Genomic DNA, 18,223 nt, shown 5'->3' with positions numbered 1-18,223 from the left:
ACACTGGATCTGTTCACGTGACTTCAGTCTCGGTGCGACAGATCATGCCGGTAGTGTCTTCTAGGGTGTGTGCTGGTGAAGAGAGCACTGCTCACGTGGACTGAGTGCTTGTGTTCTTTTCAGAAGGAAGTCTGGGCCCCTTGCACTTCTGGACTTACAGTAGCACTTTGAACTAATCTACCGTAGATTGTTAAGTGACGGGACTGGGGATTTAGCTCAGCGGCATACGCACCTGCCTTGCAAGCAGGCAGTCGTGAGTTCGATCCCTGGTACTGATAAAAATGAAAAAGACAAAAAGAAAAGATTGTTAAGTGCCATTAGCAATACATTTAGCAGCAGCAAGGGCCTGTGACATATTCATAGAGAACCCATTTCCTGCCAGTTTGTAACTGCAGTTACTGATTCGGAATCACCTCTTTGAAGAGGTACCTGTGCTGATAGGTGGTGTTTCTCCAGACAGTGCATCTCCTGCGCTGGACCCTTCTGACTTGATCCTGACTCGAGGAACCTTGGATGAAGAGGATGAGGTTGCTGACAGTGATACTGATGACATTGATCACAGAGGTAAGGTGGCCCAGGTGGCTCACTCAGGACCTTCTCGTTGTTGAGAGATCTTAAGCTTGTGGTTAGTGGTAGGAAGAAGAGAAGGTGAAGGATATAGCACGAGCAGAATTTCCTGTATTGAGAGTTTTTGCCTTATTAAATGGTTAGCTACAGGCCTTTCATATTGGACCTTCCTTTTTTTCTGGGTACCAGGAATTGAACTCATGACCCTGCACTTGCCAGGCAGGCACTGTGCCGCTAGCTATATCCCTGGGTGTCTTCTGAGCTTTACATTCTAACTCAGTTTAAAGAATCCAGAAATAGGGCCAGGGTTTAGCTCAGTGGCACAAACGCCTGCCTGGCAAGAGCAAGGGAATTCATTCGTCAGTACAAAAAAAAGAAAAGAATCCAGGATCTTTGTTGTTACGGTTTTGGTTTTTAATTTTTAAAACATTGTTTGTTGGTACATTTTAGATACACATAATGATCATATTTATCATGGGCAATTTGTATACATGATACATTTTGTTGATTTTAAAGTTTTTTTTGGGGGGGGGCATCCTGGGAATCAAACTCAGGATCTTACGCTTGTCAGGCAGGTGTTGTGCCACTGAGCTAAATCCTTGGCCCCTTAAATTTTCTTTAATTAAAAAAATATCCTTTCTGAGACAGTGTCTCCCTATATAGTCCAGGTGGTCATGAATGAACTTTACGTAGCCTGTGCTGACTTGGAATTGTGGCAATGCTCCTGCCTCAGGCTCCCAAGTGCTGGGATTACAGACATGTGCCACTATGCCTAGATAAAAAGTTTTTAAAAGAAAATTTCTTTTTGGTGCTGGGAATGGAACCCAGGACCTCATGCATGCTAACAGTACACCCTGCCACTGGTTTCTGTTACAACTGTTTTGCTCATTCCAGAGTGGTGAAAAAGTAGACTCATTGTAGTTAGTCTTTTATATTTGACTTTTATTTACACAACATAATTATTTCATGTTTTGTTCATGTTGTTGCCTGGAGTATAGGCGTTATGTTCATCAGTACCGTAGAGTACAGTGTCCTTTATTATTACCGAGTAACATTCTGTTACTTGGATGTATTATACAGCTTGCATCCTCAGCCAATTGACATTTGGGTTGATTTGAGCTATTATGAGTAAAGGTGCCATAGACATTTACAACTAGGTCTGTGTGGGTATGTTTTTCTTTTGGCAAAATACACCATGAAATAAAAAATGCAAATAAAAATACCTAAGAGTCACATTCATGGCATTAATAAATGAGGTATTCTTCCCCACTTATAAAGCTGTACATCTTGGCAGCATGCTAAGTTCTGCATGCTTCTGGGGTATCTTTCCTTGTGAGAAGTGAGTAGTTTCCTAGAAATACAGTACTGCTTCTGCTGATGGGTGGTAGGAGCTCTGATCTGCTTGTCTGAAGAGTTTTAGAAAATCATGTTTTTCCTCCTTGTAGTTACAGAGGAAAGCCATGAAGAGCCAGCATTTCAGAATTTTATGCAAGAATCAAGGACACAGTACTGGAAGAGAAACAAATAAATGTCTCGGAACGTCACTAGTTTCCAGAAGTGCCGAATTCTGGACCTCCATGAATACACTGTCCTTACCTCTGGCTGGGGGATGTGATGCGCATTGTATCGCTGGGGAGTTAGCGGGGAACCATGGCAGAGCCTTTGCCCCGCGTGCACAGGGCTCTGGGTTTGATCCCTAGCACTGTAAAAAATATTTTTCTCTTCAGAATAGTAGTTTCTTTTTAGGGAAACCTCATGACTCAGATGAAGAAGGGAAAGAAGACTCTTGCAGCAAGCAAGTAAATGCCAGATCTGCCTGGGCCTTTGCCTTGTATTTCTGCACGGAAGAATATCTTGACTGCTTTCAGGCCAAAACCTGAAGTTTCACCATTTAACTCAAGTTCCCTCGCTGCTATGGATCATGGAGAATTGCCTGATGACCACCTCTATCTCTGTCGACTGGATCCATCCACTTCTCAGCCTTGGGCCCTTGGCTTGAGTTACTCTTACCATGGAGAGAGAAAACAAGCTTGTCCAGAGTGGCAGTAGGATCTCCTTGGCGACCAGACTGTTGATGTGACATGCGTGTCACACTAGGTAGCTCATCCTAGGACATCAGGTTTGCTGAAGAAAGTGGCAAAGTATGTGATTTCTAAATAAGAATCCGGTTTAAATGGTGATCTGGATAAAGAGGTTTTAATTGTAACTTTGTTATAAGCCTGCCTGTCATGATTTCAAGTCAAAACTTACACAGTCACAGTCACTGTTTAGTAGAGGCCTAAAGTCACGTCCAAACCTGTTTCACTAAGGTGGTGGTGTGCATCAGCTTCCCAGGTACAAACACCTGAGCTGAGCCTCGTTGGTATTTGATATAATTTCAGAGTATCGCTGGTGTTTTATTCAAATGCAACACCTTGCAAAGTTTACTGAAGTAGAAACTCTGCAGTGGGGTCGAGCAGCATGTTTTAATAAGCCCACTAGGTGATTCTGGTGCACCCTAGTATGAGAAACAATGCTTCATTTCAGAAGCTTACGGTATCTTCCCAGCTAGGTAAATTGGGTACCAACCTTCAGGTGGCTTAATGACTTCCCTTAGCATACTCTGATCGTAATCTATGGCTGTTCTTCAATTTATTATTACTGATATCTGTTATTGAGGCAGGGTCTTGTTACACAATTCAGACTGGCCTTGAAGTCACTACATAGCCCTGGCTGGCCTACAACTCATGGTGATCCTCCTGCCTCAGCCTCCTGAGTGCCAGGATAGATAGGTGCCATCATGCCTGGCATATTTCTCAATTCAAACTTTCCAAAGTACTAAAAGTATTTTTATGAAGTATTAATTTCAGTATTTTCTACATAGTGGAACTCACTGGTGTAATATTTGACCTATTCTTTAAGGGGAAACCTTCTGTACAGCAAAATTCTGAACATAACTCAGTTTTCTTCTGCAGTGCTTTTGATGCCAGCTCTCCCTATAAAAACATTTTGTCTCCCCTATGCGCTCAGCTCTGTAAGGGCCTGGACCAAATCTCAACCATCTTTTTATTGCTTGCACATGAGCTAGTGTGTACAGTAAGTATTTAATAAATGTTTGCTATGAGTGAAGTGCCCAGGTGGCCACCTTACACAGGCTGCCTGCTGGCCATTCCTGTTAGCAGACAAGGGGAAATGAAGCCAAGACTGGACAAGAAAGGTCCAGACAAGTGTGCTAAGGATATGCAGTCAGGTTTGTAACTTACTTCTTAACATGGAAGTTATAACCTACCTGCTACAGCCACTTCATTCTCAATCCCTGGGATATTTAAGGCACTCACTAACTTATTACTTAAAGCTGTGCCTTATTTTTGGTCTCTATTCAGAGTTGTCTGCATTTCCCAGGACTTGTATTCCGTGTCAGAAAATCAAACTTGAGCAGTGTCATGGGACACAGTGGCACTCAGCAGCAAGTTCTGAAGCAACGTTTGTTACTGATTTCCAATCCCGTGCTACCCCATTTCCTTGCTAAGAGACTGCCAGGTACCAGCAGGACCCATCCTGTGCTGGATGTGGAACAGGGAAGCCGTTTGGGTTGGGTGTGGAGTGGACAGGTGTGTTTCACTCTGTCAGAGGCTGCCCACTGGGTAGCAGAAGCACAGTGTGTAGGCGAGGGACTCGGAGAAGTGGACCACTGTCCCCTGATGACCAAGCAGACACAGCACAGGGAAGAAGCACAGCCGATCCTTGGACTGGTCCTGTCTGCTTCATTCACGAAGGACAAAATCCTTCATGTGAGGAACAGCTAGAAAAATGTACACAGTGAACCTTACGTAAAAGTCTGAGTGAGGAGAAATAAAGGTAAAAAGGGTAAGGAAGTCTAGAGAAGGTTAAAGAAAACGTGGGTGAGCTGAGAGGGCTGTCTGAACGCACAGGAAAGCTTGTTACCACAGACCTGATACATTTATGGGACTTCATAGGCAGCTGAAACATTGTTAAAAAGATGACTAGTGGGAAGCTTTGTTGTATTAGCTATTTCTTATTAGCTATTGTACTGAATTCCCAGCGACCTGAACCAAAAGTGAATCGAAATGAATCAAAATTGAATGAAAGCTGGCATCAGCATGAATTTGTAGTACTCAAATACCACTTTGAAGCTGGGCAGACATCTCGGTCCCCACCCCTGCATGACTGATAGCAGAGTGGCGTGATTCTTCTCAGCTGTTCGAGGAAAACCAGCCACAGAGACCCTAAGGAATGCGGCACAGTGGTCTTAGTTGCTGTGGAAACCACAGCTGGCTGCCACAGTAAATGCAAACTTACTTGGTTAAGTCCAGTTTTTCTGAAATTAGTGAAGCCTAATTTTTAAAAATAAGAATCAAATCCCTGTTTACAGAAACAAATTCTGATCAAACCAAGGTTTCCTGTAGGATTTTGGGTCTGGCCTTTTCCTTTTATATTTTCCTCATCCTCTTCTTGCAGTGCTGGTTGAAGACAGGGGAGGACCCCATAAGGCTGTCTGTGGAGTGGGACGCGTAGCTGCTGTCTGAGTCATCGGGGCTCTGCGGGATCCCAGCCTCACTCATGCCTGACATGGGCTCCTCGAAGACATCGCTGCCCAGCACACCGTGCCCAGACACGTTGCCCTCCTCGCTCTCTTGAGGCTCCATTTTCACGTGGGCCAGGTTCCAAAGAGGAGAAGCACTGACCTCTGCACCTAGAAGTGAGGGAAGAACGTTTACCCAATGGGAAGCCGAGGCAGAATGAATATCCCCCCAGGATCCATGAGGATCCTGTGGGCTCAGTTTTTCCTGGTTCTGTGCTTGGCTAGAGAATATGATGGTTATTCTTTGCTTCAGAAAGCTTCAACAAATTGCCAGCTGTAAATAGCTTCCTGTTTTTTCCACATTTCTTTCCTTTACCTCACCTGTCTCCATTTTCCCCAAACCAGACAAAACTGCAGGAGGAGAGATTCCCTATCCCATGGCCAAAGCCAGGTAACCAGGCATGTCATGTCTGTTAAGCCAGCACTATCAGAGGCTGCGGCAGGAGGTTGTGAGTTCCAGCACAGCCGGGGAAACCTAGCAAGATCCTGTCTCAAAATGTTAAAAAAAAAAAAAAAAAAAGGCTGGGAATATAGTTCAGTGTGAAGGCCCTGCATCTTTTTTTTTTTTTTTTTTTTGGTCTTTTTCATTTTTATCGGTACTGGGGATCGAACTCATGACCACCTGCTTGCAAGGCAGGCGCTTATGCCGCTGAGCTAAACCTCCAGCCCCAAGGCCCTGCATCTTCAGTGTGAAAAAGCAGGCACAGCTCTGGGTGTTGTTCATTGTATGGTTTGCCTGTCCTTGTTTGTGGGGCTGTCTTGTTTTCCTACTTGTTGTTTGGATGTCTGGTCTTTTCTCACATTATGAAGACTTCATGATCTCTACATAACACTGACAGCAGTTACAGTCCCTATGTCTGTCCCCTTCCCCTACTCCAATGATAGTGAACCTCTTCGAGCTTTCAATGACAGGAACAGCCTGCTGTGGCACATGTGCCGTAGGTTTGCCATCACTGCCCAGCTAGCAATGCTGGGATTGTTATTCTTCCATGGTGAAAGGCTCTCTTCCCAACATTTAAGTTAGGCTACATTTGAGTTACTTCTGCATGGATGAAGTAACGATTTGTTTATAAAAAAGATTTATGTTTATAAACAACCAAGTGGCCAGATTAACACATTCCTGCTGGGCATGGTGGTGCATGCCTGTAGTCCCAGCATTCAGAGGCTAAGGTGGGAGGATCGCCACGAGTTTGAGGCCAGGTTGACAATGAGACTGTCTCAAAAACCAAAAAATCAAACCCAGATTAACACATTCTTGCCAGCTTGAACCATCACTGGTATATTTATGACTGTCATATCAGGCAGATTATACCACTGGTGATACAAATGGATCTAATCACTTACCAGGCTTTTTACTAATTAATAAAAAGCCACTCAGTGGGACAGTCATGCATGTACCAGCGGTAGTTCGAGCTGCCTGGGATGAAGACATGACGTATGGCCTACTGTGAATGTCAGTTTAACTGACTCAAGTAATAGTCTGCTGTCCTGGTTAAGGCCACAGCCTATGTCTGGAAGAGGCCAACTCCTTCAACTGTTCCTATTTCCATCCTTCTAATTTCCAAATCGTTGGAATACTCTAGCAAGGCTGCTCAACCCTTTAAACATCCTTGAGCAGCTGACACTCCTGCATCTGTCTGGCAGTTGTCTTGTTCTATCAAGTACTAACATTGTCAAGGACTGACACAGAATCCTAAAGGAAGAAGAGGTATCTGCCTAACCAGGTCAATTAGCTGAATCCATCCTGGCAATCCACAGAAAACACACAATGTACCCATCCACATCCCACCCGAAGGTTACTGAGCAGAAAGCCTGTAAAGCTGTGCTGGTCCCCTCTTCACTAATTAGAATGATTCTGGGATCTTCAGGTCACTAAAGATAGGATACTACTCCCAGCTTTGTTTTCCCATCTCCAGAGCTTGATTCCTAAACACTACTGAGTGCTAAGGTCAACAGATCTCCCCGAATCAAAATGGAAAACACTGCTATCTCTTACTTGAAGCCTGTGGTGAGGCTTCCACCTCCAGGTTAGAAGGGAAGCGCTCGCTCTGAGCCCCGAGAACTCCCATGGGCAGAGACTGGTCTCCAGAGGTAAGGTCAGCCTCTAGGTCTTCACTGACAGGAAAGGTGATGTCGCTCACTGGTTCCTCCTTGATCTTCACAGGTTTTGTATCCTCTGTGGCTTTCTCAGGGTTGACAATCCTTTCGTACTCTTCAGAGAGTTGCCTACTAATCTGTTGACAAGCAGGAGTTAATGTTTGTTAATGAAGCAAATTGGATGGCTAGCATGTGGCATGGAAAGGAAAAGCCAACAAAATATGGGGACCAAAAAGTTCTTAAAATGCCAGTGCTGGAGCTGGCTGTGTAGCTCAGGGTTAGCAAGCCTGCTCAGCAAAGGTTGGGCAATGAGTTTAGTCCCCAGCACAGCAAGACACAAAACCTTCCACTGCCAATGGAAGGAATTAAGGTGTTAACGTGTAAAGTTTGCATTTGTAAGTAGAAGAGATTTGTAAAGAAAAAGTGACATCAATTAAAATTTAAAAATAAAGTAGGGTTAGATTGTATTACAGATAAATCAGGGACAAAAGATTACATGTTTGTCTATAAAAAGTACAGCAGGCATAGCTACCCTGGGTAGCAATAAGCGAGGTGGGAAATGTGGATTACTTAGCAAAGTCTTTTTTTGGTGGTGGCTGCGTGTTAGAGATTACCAAGTATATTTTAGGTCTGGGAAATAGCAACAGTGAGCATATGACTTACTGACAACTGCAGGGGTTCAACAAATATTTGTGGCTGAATCAAAAATGTCCTCTCTATTGTTCCAAACAATTATTACCTCACAAAGTTTGATTTTCATGGCACTCAACATTATGGTCATTATTTGTTTACCTGTTTTTGTCTCCCCTCAACAAGACTATGAGTTCAAGGGACCTATCTTGCTAACGGCTATGTCCCATGATGCCTGACTTACATGCTACGCTCAAATATATATCTTTTGAATAAAAAGCTAAACAAGGGGCTGGGGATTTAGTTCAGCGGCATAAGGGCATAAGTGCCTGCCTGGTAAGTGGGAGGTTGTGAGTTTGATCCCTGGTACCACCAAAAAAAAGCTAACCCAGCCAGGTGTGGTGGCACACGCCTATAATCCCAGTACTTGGGAGGTTGAGGCAAGGGAATCATTGGAAGTTTAAGACCAGCCTCGGCTACAAAGTGAGCTCAAGGCCAGCCTGAACTGCATAGTGAGACCCTGTCCCAAAAAGACCAAAAAAAAAAACCCAAAAAACAAAACAAAGCCAACCACATTCAATACTCATGTAGAATTTCTTCCAGAGGGAATATTAGTGGATGGGCTGTCCCTAGTGGCTGGCCAAGTCAGGGAAAGGACCTGGAAACAGCTGGGGCCACGCGAAAAGAATGTTACGTTCACTTCAAACCCTGTGTTCTGCACTTCAGAGCAAGGGTGGGGGGACCCTGCTGAACATCCCTAGACTGGACAGCTCTGTCCACTGCCACACCGGCCCACTCACCTGCAGCATGTAACTGTGATAGTCCTTGATGCGGTGCTGCCAGAACTTCTGGAGGGAGAGCACACTGCCAATGCCCACTTCGTGGAACACCTGCTCCATAACGTCAGGGAAGGGAGTCTGTCCCAGCAGGGCCTCCCGATCCACGGCAAAGCGCAGCAGCTTGGTGAACTTAAGGCAGTACTCATGGGCCACGTCGGTGAGGGTCTCCAGCACGCTTTCGGTAGCACACTCAAAGCCTGCGTGAGCCAGGATGGTGGCCACCGCCTGGTAGAGGAGCTGCCGACAGGAGTGCCAGCTGAGTTCGGTCACAGGTTCCCCTTTCCCTCTGAAAGTGCAGACGCGACAGCGTTATTAGTGAGCTTCCAGTCTGTCTAGGAGCTCTACAATGCCTATCAAATCGCTGGCTCGCTTTCCAGGAAAATTCAATCCAGGTTACACAGCAGAGTTTCACTGAGCTGCTGAGGCCATGGCCAGGCCTCCCACAGTTAAATCTCTGAGCCCTTCCCCTGCATAGCTGAACAGCACTATGCGTCTGCCCATGATAAACAGCACCCGAGGTTACCCAGGGAAAAGGGAACCTCCTTCTCTGGGCTGTTCCGTCTGGAGCAGGTGAACAGTAGTGCTGAGACACTGCTCAAAGACGCTCTTATTTAACCACACTGTAGTCTCCACACATAGTGGGTGATAAACTTTCAAAACTTTAGTTCTCACTGGGAGATTCTTATACAACTATAGGAGATCAGTTTAAACTGAGAAGGCAACTCAATTGTATAGAAGCTCTGTGTGAAACACACAGAGCTTACAAAACCTTTTCATGTATGTTACACTGTGAAATGGGTAGGGTCTGTATCACTGTCATTCCTATCAAGCAAACTGAGGCTCAGAGAGGCCAATGTGCCAAAAATGGGCTAGGTTTTATTAATAACCAGCGGCCTTCTGACTACAGAGCCCATATACTTCATAATGTGTTGCTCCAATCACTATTACAGAAATCTTGATCTAGAAAAGCTGTCTGCTGTCCTAAAGACAGTTTCAACAAGTGTTTGATAAGTTATATTCCTCCTTAAATTTTTCCTATCTGGGGAGCTGGGGATTTAGCTCGGAGGTGTAAGTGCCTGCCTGGCAAGCGTGAGGTCACAAGTTCGATCCCCAGCACCAAAAAACATTTCCATTCTGACTCCTGCCTCTTTCTAGCAGTGGGAGTTATTTTATAAATAAAAAACAAAACATAAAATCAATGCTTCTGGCTGGATGAAGTGTGGATCCCCACACTGTGCAAGAGTGCTTGAAGAATGGTCCTCCCACATCACCATCATCTGTTCAGTAACAATTACTGCAATTCATGAAATAGTTGAAAAATAAGACAGTTGAATAGTTGAAAAATTGCTAAGTGACTTTGCCTTTAATATTTACACCATCATCTCCGTAGCCAGTATCTCTGGGCCAAAGGCTCAAAGCCTTGGAGGAGACTAATACTCAGACAGCTGAACCACTACCACTTTACTTGAATAATATATGGACTATTTTCAACAAAAAATAATTTGTTGGTTTCCCAATAGCCGGTACAAATCATTTCTGTTAACCTATTTCTTAAAATATAGATGACACAAAACTAGGTATAAATTTTGATGATTATAGGTAACAATTATAACAGAAATCTGACATGAAACATATAATATTAATAAAATTAATAGCACCAAGTTTTTAGGTGGGGTATGGAATTGAATCTAGAGCCTTTGCACTGAGCTATATCACCAAATTCCCCTCTTTTTTTGATACAGGATCTTGTTAAATTGCCCAAGTTGGGCTTGAACTTGCAATCCTTCTGGCTCAGCCTGCCAGAGTGCTGGAATTACTGGTATGCACCACCATGCCTAGGAAGCAGCATCAATTTGATATGATGGATAATTTTTTTTCTTTTGTCTCTTTGAGACAGGGTCTCTCCATGCAGTTCAGGCTGGCTTTGAGCTCACTTTAGCCTAGGCTGGTCTCAAACTTGCAACGATCCTCCTGCCTCACCCTCCTGAGTGCTGGGTGTGAGCTACCATGCCCAGCTGATGGATAATATTTTGTTGAAACTATATTGCCCTCAAAATGTTAGTGACTGCTTTCGAGTAAGTTTTTGAGTTAAGCATGTCTGTGCTAGTGCATGCTATGCATATAATAACACATTTATTATTCTCCCTTTCGTTCTTCTAGAACTTTCTCAGAATTTTCAGTTACACAGTGTGTCTTGACATCAGATGGCCCAACTGCAGCCCTAACATCTCAAACATGCTTTTCTCATTAGGACAATAAAAATAGTAACGATGATCACCAATAGACAGATGTAATAAATGACATACAATACTATTTCTGCAGTATCCTTGCAGAACTTCTTTAACCTGAATCTAACCCTGAGGAAGTAATCAGAGCAGCTAGTAAGGAGGACATTCTACAAAACAATTACCGGAACTAATAATGATATTAAAGAGACATAAAAATTAGATGCTATGCATCAATCTGATTCTAGATGGAAAAAAGTATCTATAAAACAACTGGAGAAATCTGAATATGGACTTAACAAATGACATTAATTAACATTCATACTTTAGCATGATACTGGTTTTGTGACTATGCAGAGAATTTAGGGGTGAAAAATGTCCATAACATGCATTCAAATACACTGCATGTATCTGTGTATTTGTCCATATGCATATATACATATACACATACAGGAAAGTAAATATGGTCAAGTATTAACCATTGGTGAAACCAGGTGAAGAGTATTTGAATGTCTATTCTATTACTTGAACTCTTCTGTAGCTTTGACAAATTTCAAAATGAAAAGTAACTGGCATTAACTATAAAGGTACACACTGAAATTCAGTAGTACCATTAGATTATAAAGCAGTTATTCACAGAATCTGGAGTAGGACTTTGCACACTTAAATGTACCCCTAAATTTTCTTATAGCGCTTGTTCAATTCAGATTCTGACTCAGCAGGTCCTGGGAGCCTAGGATTCTGTATTTCGAACAAGTGCCAGGGCGATGCTGCTGATCTTGACCAGATTTTGAATAACAAAATTCAAGAACCTTTTTACATTATTACTTCCTAAATGATGTTATCAAAATGAAAATACAAAGCCAGTTGTGGTGGTACAGGCCTGTAATCCCAGCACTCAGGAGGCTAAGGAGGCAGGATTGTTTCAAATTCAGGACCAGCCTGGGCTACAAAGTGACCTCAAGGCCAGCCTGAACTGCACAGTGAGACTCAGTCTCAAAAAGACAAAAAAAAAAAAAAAATAGTTTTTATATTGCAAGGCGCTGTCTCAAAAAAACAAAACAGAAACAGACAGACAGAAAATGAAAATATAGAATTTAAAAATTCTTGTAAGCCAGGTGCAGGGACACATGCATGTAATTCCTAGCACTCTGGAGACTAAGGCAAGAGGATCTCAAGTTCAAGACCATCCTGGGCTATAGAGGGAGACCCTATCTCAAAAAAAAAAAAAAAAAAAAAAAAAAGAAAGAAAGAAGGAAAGGGGCAAGGATACAGCTCAGTAGCATGATACCAAAAAAAAGAATGCGAGAATCAAACAGACTATAAATTTACTAAAAAAAGTTGAGCAGGGTGGCACATGCCTATAATCCTAGCACTCGGGAGGCTGAGGCAGGAAGATCCTTGCAAGTTCGAGACCATAGTGGGCTACAAAGTGAGCTCAAGGCCAGCCTGAACTATATATAGTGAGATCCTGTCTCAAAAAGACCAAAAAAAAAAAAAAAAAAGAAAAAGATACATATTGTTAAACTAAGATGCTGAAAAATTAAAATAATTGATTAAAAGATAATTAACAAAAATAGTTACTTAAAAAGATAGTTATTAGCAATATTGTCATTCTGTGCTGAGCTTGTTACCTTAGTAACCAAGCACCAACCACATAGTTATAAATTAACTGACCGCGTCGTTATGCTGTTCTGTAATGCATCATCCCCCCCCCTTAGTAACCTCTGTGCTATGTCAACTTTTGTTCCCCTTGTAAGAGACAAATGATGCTGTGTCAACCATTGTTCCCTTCACGAGAGACAAATGTTCCTGGAATTGGCAGTCCAAGGGCTATGAATTGGCTAACCACCCACTGTGAAATGTCTCTGACCTCAAGCAAAGGGGAACAAAGGCCCACCTTATTGCTGTTTCTCATCACTATGTACTTAATGATCAATGAGCTAATCATAAATGAACTATAAAAATCAGTCAAAACTCTAACTCAGTTGCACAGCTTTGCAAATTCCATCTGCACTGTGTCGCTGGGCCAGCTAAAATAAAAGCGCTTCTTCCTAAAAACGACGTCGTTCTGCACCATCTTTTCCATCTCAGGGGCCTTTTCGGGGAAGTACAACACACACACACACATATATATATATATATATATTTTTTTTTTTTTTAATTTAAACACATTTTATTGTTAAGTCATACCTTGTACACTCTGCAACAAATCACATTTTTTGTTATAGTAATTATAAAATATACATTCTCCCTCAATAAGAAATTCTCAAAAAAAATTTTTTGAAGGGATTTGAGCATTTTAGTCCTAGTCAGTCAAGGTGATTCAGCTCTCCCAACTGGCAGGCATATGTCAAGCCTCAAACACATATATTCTTGTATAGACTTGCAGATTCCTAATACTATTAGAGGAAGTCCATGAATCCCAATTTGAAGATACTAAACTAAACCTGTACATGTATTTTACAATAAACATACTGGACTCTGAAGACTATGAGATCCTGATCTTTTTACACAAGCCAAATGTATTACCTTGCTCCTAGTAAAATGCTTGACACATACTAGGCACTCAAATAGTATCTACCACATCTAAAATTTTACATAGACTCTGCATTCTGAAGATTCGGGTTCAAAACTTAAGACTTCCTGCTAGTTACTTGGTGACCTTGGCCAAGTCAACTGCTCTTGTCCCCAGTTTCCTCACCTGGAAATAGAAACCCTCAGACAGACTTAACAGGGTCATGGGAAGATTCCTGGAAAACATTAAGATACAGCAAAAGTTTGCCTTACCGATAAAAGTCACTCTCAGGGTCACTGTGCCGGATCTGGAATGGTACATTGGGATTCTTACAATCTAAAGGAAGAAGATCATCCGGAAGAGGAGGTGTCGCAGGGCAGGAGGGCAGAGGCTCGCTCTCTTCAGTTTTGACACCTTCTGTCTGCTGCTGATTCTGGGCCTGAGCTGTGGCAATAAGGTTGCGAAGGCGTCGGTTGTGCTGGATGAGCTGAATGGTATGGATGGTGAGGCTGCATGGCTCCGAGGGTATGTCCAGCATGGTGGGAGGCTTGGGCTTGTTGGCCGAGGGCTGGTGCAGTGGAGGGTCATGGACTTCCACCAGCCGGAACTCCCGTGGAAGCAGATCAAAGGAACTTCTGTTGGTCTGGCTCGATGACATGGGTATCTCTCCCCAATATCTCAGCATTTTGGAATAAGAAAGGAAGAACCCTTGGGCTTAACGTAGATAATATCCTCAAAGTAGTATGTTTAAATCTCTGAGAACTGTAGCTTGTAGCCTTCTGTAGTGGAAAATATGAAGTCTAGCCAGTTATTTACACAAAGCGCAAGCTTTGAAAAATGTCAGTGTAGCAAAACTGTAGGACCAAAGATGTTCTCCCTGGAGAAATTAGGAGAAATACAACCATTAGCTGCTGTCATTGTGTCACACAATGACAATCCCTACTAGACTGAACCACAACATAGGATCTGAGCATTAGTAGATAAATAGCTGCAATCCTGTCTAAGGCTCCAGGGTCCTCATTTTCTACCTATTTCTCCACCTCATTACTGGAGTACCACGGCACCTATTCCTAAGTAATATGCAAAGATAAGCAGGGCGTTGTTGTTTATGCTTATAATTCCAGGACTCTGGAGCCTGAGGCAGGAAGATCCCTGGAGCCTGAGGCCAGCCTGGGGCACATAGTGAGACCTTGTCTAAAACAAAACAAAACAAAAATTTAAAAGAACGTTACTTAAATCTGAGGTTTGAGCTGGGTGTGGTGCTGCATGCCTGTAAACCTAGCACTCCAGAGGCTAAGACAGGAGTATTGCCATGAGTTCAGCCTGGGCTACACAGTGAACTTGAGGCCAACTTGAACCACACTGCAAAATTCTCTCTCAAAACAAAACCAAAAACAAGAAAAACCTGGAGTATTCTTCAGAGCTGTCACCGCCACCCCCATACTGAGGACCCAGCTAGGCTTTTGCACTAAGCTACATCCTCAGTCTTTTTTTTTTCCCTTTGGTTTTGGGAATTGAACTCAGGACCTCACGCTCGCCAGGCAGCCACTGGGCCTACTGAACTATGTTCCCTTCCATTTTTTTGAGTCAGTTGCCCAAGTTGGGTTTGAAATTATGGTCTTCCTGCTTCAGCCTCCCAGAGAGCTGGGATTACAGGGACATGCCACTATGCTCAGTTTCTCAGAGTATCTTGACACAAATGTTCTGGATCCCTAGGAAAAGGGGATTAAAGCTAAAAACAAGTAAGAGGTGGTTCTTACGCTATGTGCATCAGGCAGAGTAACACTTCCATTGGTGGGAAAATATACAAACATAAAATGTAGTCTTATGCTTTCAATTTTTAACATATAAAGAAGAATCTGAGATTCCTGCTGCCTTTTCATTCATATCCTTTCCTCTTGATTCTCCTTGTGTTTAATCTACTCTTCACAATGCTCCTAAGCTTAATCTTTCGAAAACTCCAGTTTGATGGCTTCCTACTGCCTGCTGGAAAAAGTCAGAATTCTTTGGCTTATCATTAAATGAAATTCAGTTTGGCTTCAACCCACCTTTCCAGATTCATTGCTCATATGTATCTTCCGGTTCAACACACATTTACTGAATATCAGGTATTATGGGAGGAGACAAAGGCCAAGAATGCAAGTTCTGTGTCCTAAGGTGAGGGAAAGAAACAGATGAAACATATTTCAATACGAAAGCATGTGGAAAGTGCTGTTCTAAAGGTACAGACCTACCGCAGCAGAAGCACACAGGAGGAACTTCCTGGATAAGGAATCTGACCACCACCATCTGAGGCTGAACAGAGATCACGTTAACCCTCTTCCCCCCTCTGTGCTTGTGCACCTGCAGAAGATGGATAATCATGGGTTGATGAGGCCCGGTACGCACAGCTACCGCACATAACTCCATTATTCTTCAGCTCTGCCCTTCACAAGAAACCAGTACTCCTTGTTTGTTCTCAAGCCTTGTTCTTGGTAGGTAGCCACAACTCCTTTCCACTGAATTCTCCCCCTCAAAAGTCCTGATTTTATCTTTTCCTTTCACAGCCCCTCCTTAGGCTGATGAAGCTATAAAAGACCTTAGAGCCTGTATAAGAATTATCTACTCTGGTCAAAGGGCCCGATGGTCCCTCTCAGGTTTGTTCTGAGATAAACCTGCCCTGTTGAGTTCATACCTTTGTTTCTTCTTCCTTTTTCCCTAATACTTGGACTACACGATCACTTTAATTGTAATAATAATATCTTTCTCTTTTTTTGAGACTGGGTCTCTGAATGTATCACTCGTTAGCCTCAAATTCGTTAGCCTATGACTCCCGGTCCTCCTGCCTCAGCCTCCTGAGTCCTGGAATTACAGGTAGGCACCACTATACTCGGCTGCTACATAGTTTCTTGAGAATGGTAGGTGATCTTGTGATCTCTGCCATAAATATCTTATGATCCCCTGATCCCCATGTAAATATATATTGGACACAGGGTGTCGCTGTGTGTTTCAGGCTGGTCTTGAGTTCATTATGTATACCAGGCTGGCCTCAAACTCATGGTGATCCTCCTGCCTTACCTTCAAGGGCTAGAATTACAGGCGTGTGCCACCACACCGGGCCATATTTGTTCTTAAGAGTAGTTTAAGGTGCCACCCTTTATCACTTCCCCTGTATATGTCTTTTCCTTTTATTTCCATATCACCTTACATGACTCAGTCTGAGCATTTATTCCAGTACTTACCTCAATCAACTTTACTCTCCCACCTACCTAGTAGGGCTGTGATCTTGGGATGATACCTGGCATTTATTGAGTGCTTACTATATGCCAGTCTTTTATTGTTTAGCTCAATTCTCCCAACAACTCTATGAAGTAGATAATACCATTAGCCCTGTTTTCAGATGTATAAGCTGAGACTCAATGTCTTGCCCACTGTTACAGTCAGTGCTATTAAACTCTTATTTTGTTACCTCAACTCATTCCAGAAAGAATAAATGAATGAATGAAGCAACAAAAAAAATTGTCCCCTTCCCCAACTTAACCCAAAGGAGTAGGAAGAACAGCTTTTGAACCTAAGGAATGCCAAATTCCCCGGTGGAGGAGTTCCTAGTCACCGGCGCAGACACTAAACACAGGATCCTGGGTACACCTGATGTCCAGGGCAGCCGGAAGATGGGGACCTCTGAACCTGAACCCAGACAAATTGACGCCACTGTTTACTACCGTATTCCAGGAATCGGCTGGGCAGCTGTTCTACTCCGAATCCCTGAGGCGAGGGTCCCAACCAGCCTAGAAAGCTGGTTTGTTGATTAGTGGTCGTAGGCTGCCGGAAGTATTTTTTCCAATTAGCTTGTGCCACAGGAAGTCTTTATAATCCTGTTGCAACCTCTAAAGATGTCCCCTAAGCAACACAACACTACTGTAGTCTTTTCCTGTTATTTTGACCTTTTCCTACTACGCACCACTTTACAGCACTCTGAGTCGTGAAGGATCAACTCTTAACTATTCCCGCCCAGAGAAGTCACGGGGAGTTAGGAAGAGGGAGACAAGGACGGGAACACACAGAGGGAAGGGAGAGGTTTCCTAGAGACACATTTCGAGGTTACACCTGCTCAAGGATGGCTGACGCCGGGTCTCAGTCCGAGCCGCCGGCATCTGTAGAACTCAGTGACGACTTCAAGAAGCCAGCCTTGCCAGGGTCCTCCGTAGTGACAGTGCGGGGGAAGGCTTCGACCATCAGTCCTACGAATCCTGGAGAGCTGACGGAGGAATGTCCCACGGCGCTGCCGGGGCCCGACTCTGGGGAACCCGAAGTTCCGTTGCTTCGGCCGGACGGCGGGGAGACGAGGAGTCTCCCGGAGCAGCCAGTGCGTCCCCCGACTGGAGTTTTTTCCCTAGGGGGCCCGGCCCGGACACCCCCATATCAAGAGCCTCCTTGGAGCGGCCCGGCCACCGCCCCCTACAGCCTAGAGACTCTGAAGGGCGGCACTATTCTCGGCACCAGTAGTTTGACAGGAGCCAGTTGCTGCCTTTTCGGGAGGCTTTCTAGCTGCGACATACGCCTGGAGCATCCTTCCGTGTCGCGGTACCACGCCGTGCTGCAGCACCGAGCGCCCGGCGGGGACGAAGAATGCGACAGCCAGGGACAGGGTTTCTACCTGTACGATCTGGGAAGTACCCATGGCACTTTTCTCAACAAAACTCGCATCCCACCCCGCACGTATTGTCGAGTCCACGTGGGACACGTGTTTCGCTTTGGAGGCAGCAGTCGGCTCTTTATCCTGAAG

The 18,223-nt window shown here is 43.9% G+C and overlaps 3 protein-coding genes across 8 annotated transcripts in view; 2 read left to right on the top strand and 1 right to left on the bottom strand.

The window, feature by feature from the left end:
• Gpn1 (GPN-loop GTPase 1) overlaps positions 1-2,773 on the top strand; it is a 21,188-nt gene extending 18,415 nt beyond the window's left edge. For both annotated transcript variants that reach the window (XM_023566332.2, XM_003472877.4), the window contains 2 exons: positions 457-564; positions 2,013-2,773. In XM_023566332.2, coding sequence (XP_023422100.1) covers positions 457-564; positions 2,013-2,095 — 191 coding nt within the window. In that variant the 3' untranslated portion in view covers positions 2,096-2,773. The remainder of the gene's footprint in view (positions 1-456; positions 565-2,012) is intronic.
• Positions 1,489-17,695, bottom strand: Supt7l (SPT7 like, STAGA complex subunit gamma). Of its 3 annotated transcripts, XM_013155822.3 has the most exons (7): positions 17,160-17,290; positions 15,693-15,801; positions 15,507-15,610; positions 13,731-14,335; positions 8,677-9,001; positions 7,146-7,383; positions 1,489-5,260 (listed from the first exon to the last, which is right to left on the bottom strand). In XM_013155822.3, exons 4-7 carry the CDS (start codon positions 14,141-14,143, stop codon positions 4,998-5,000), a joined length of 1,239 nt encoding a protein of 412 aa, XP_013011276.1. In that variant the 5' UTR covers positions 14,144-14,335; positions 15,507-15,610; positions 15,693-15,801; positions 17,160-17,290; the 3' UTR covers positions 1,489-4,997. The 3 variants fall into 3 exon arrangements, with proteins under 3 accessions (XP_013011276.1, XP_013011277.1, XP_003473025.1); XM_013155823.3 differs by lacking the exons at positions 15,693-15,801; positions 17,160-17,290 and adding an exon at positions 17,545-17,695; XM_003472977.5 differs by lacking the exon at positions 15,693-15,801 and having other exon boundaries at positions 17,160-17,315.
• Positions 17,555-18,223, top strand: part of Slc4a1ap (solute carrier family 4 member 1 adaptor protein) — a 53,328-nt gene continuing 52,659 nt past the window's right edge. For all 3 annotated transcript variants that reach the window (XM_013155821.3, XM_063230526.1, XM_063230532.1), the window contains exon 1: positions 17,555-18,223. In XM_013155821.3, the coding sequence (XP_013011275.1) occupies positions 17,555-18,223 (669 nt within the window).

Source organism: Cavia porcellus, unplaced genomic scaffold, assembly GCF_034190915.1.
Source record: "Cavia porcellus strain 051 isolate PalLab524CR breed Dunkin Hartley unplaced genomic scaffold, mCavPor4.1 scaffold_1, whole genome shotgun sequence".
Classification (NCBI taxonomy): Eukaryota; Metazoa; Chordata; class Mammalia; order Rodentia; family Caviidae; genus Cavia; species Cavia porcellus.
The sequence above is the reverse complement of the archived record's forward strand: the minus strand, read 5'-3'. Positions and strand labels throughout refer to the sequence as shown.

Excerpts from the sequence above, each read along its gene's own strand:
- Supt7l (XM_013155823.3), bottom strand. The coding sequence starts at position 14,143 with ATGCTGAGATATTGGGGAGAGATACCCATGTCATCGAGCCAGACCAAC. Across the intron at positions 9,002-13,730 it reads CCTGAGAGTGACTTTTATCG|AGGGAAAGGGGAACCTGTGA; the intron begins GTAAGGCAAACT and ends CTGCACTTTCAG. Across the intron at positions 7,384-8,676 it reads ATCACAGTTACATGCTGCAG|ATTAGTAGGCAACTCTCTGA; the intron begins GTGAGTGGGCCG and ends GCTTGTCAACAG.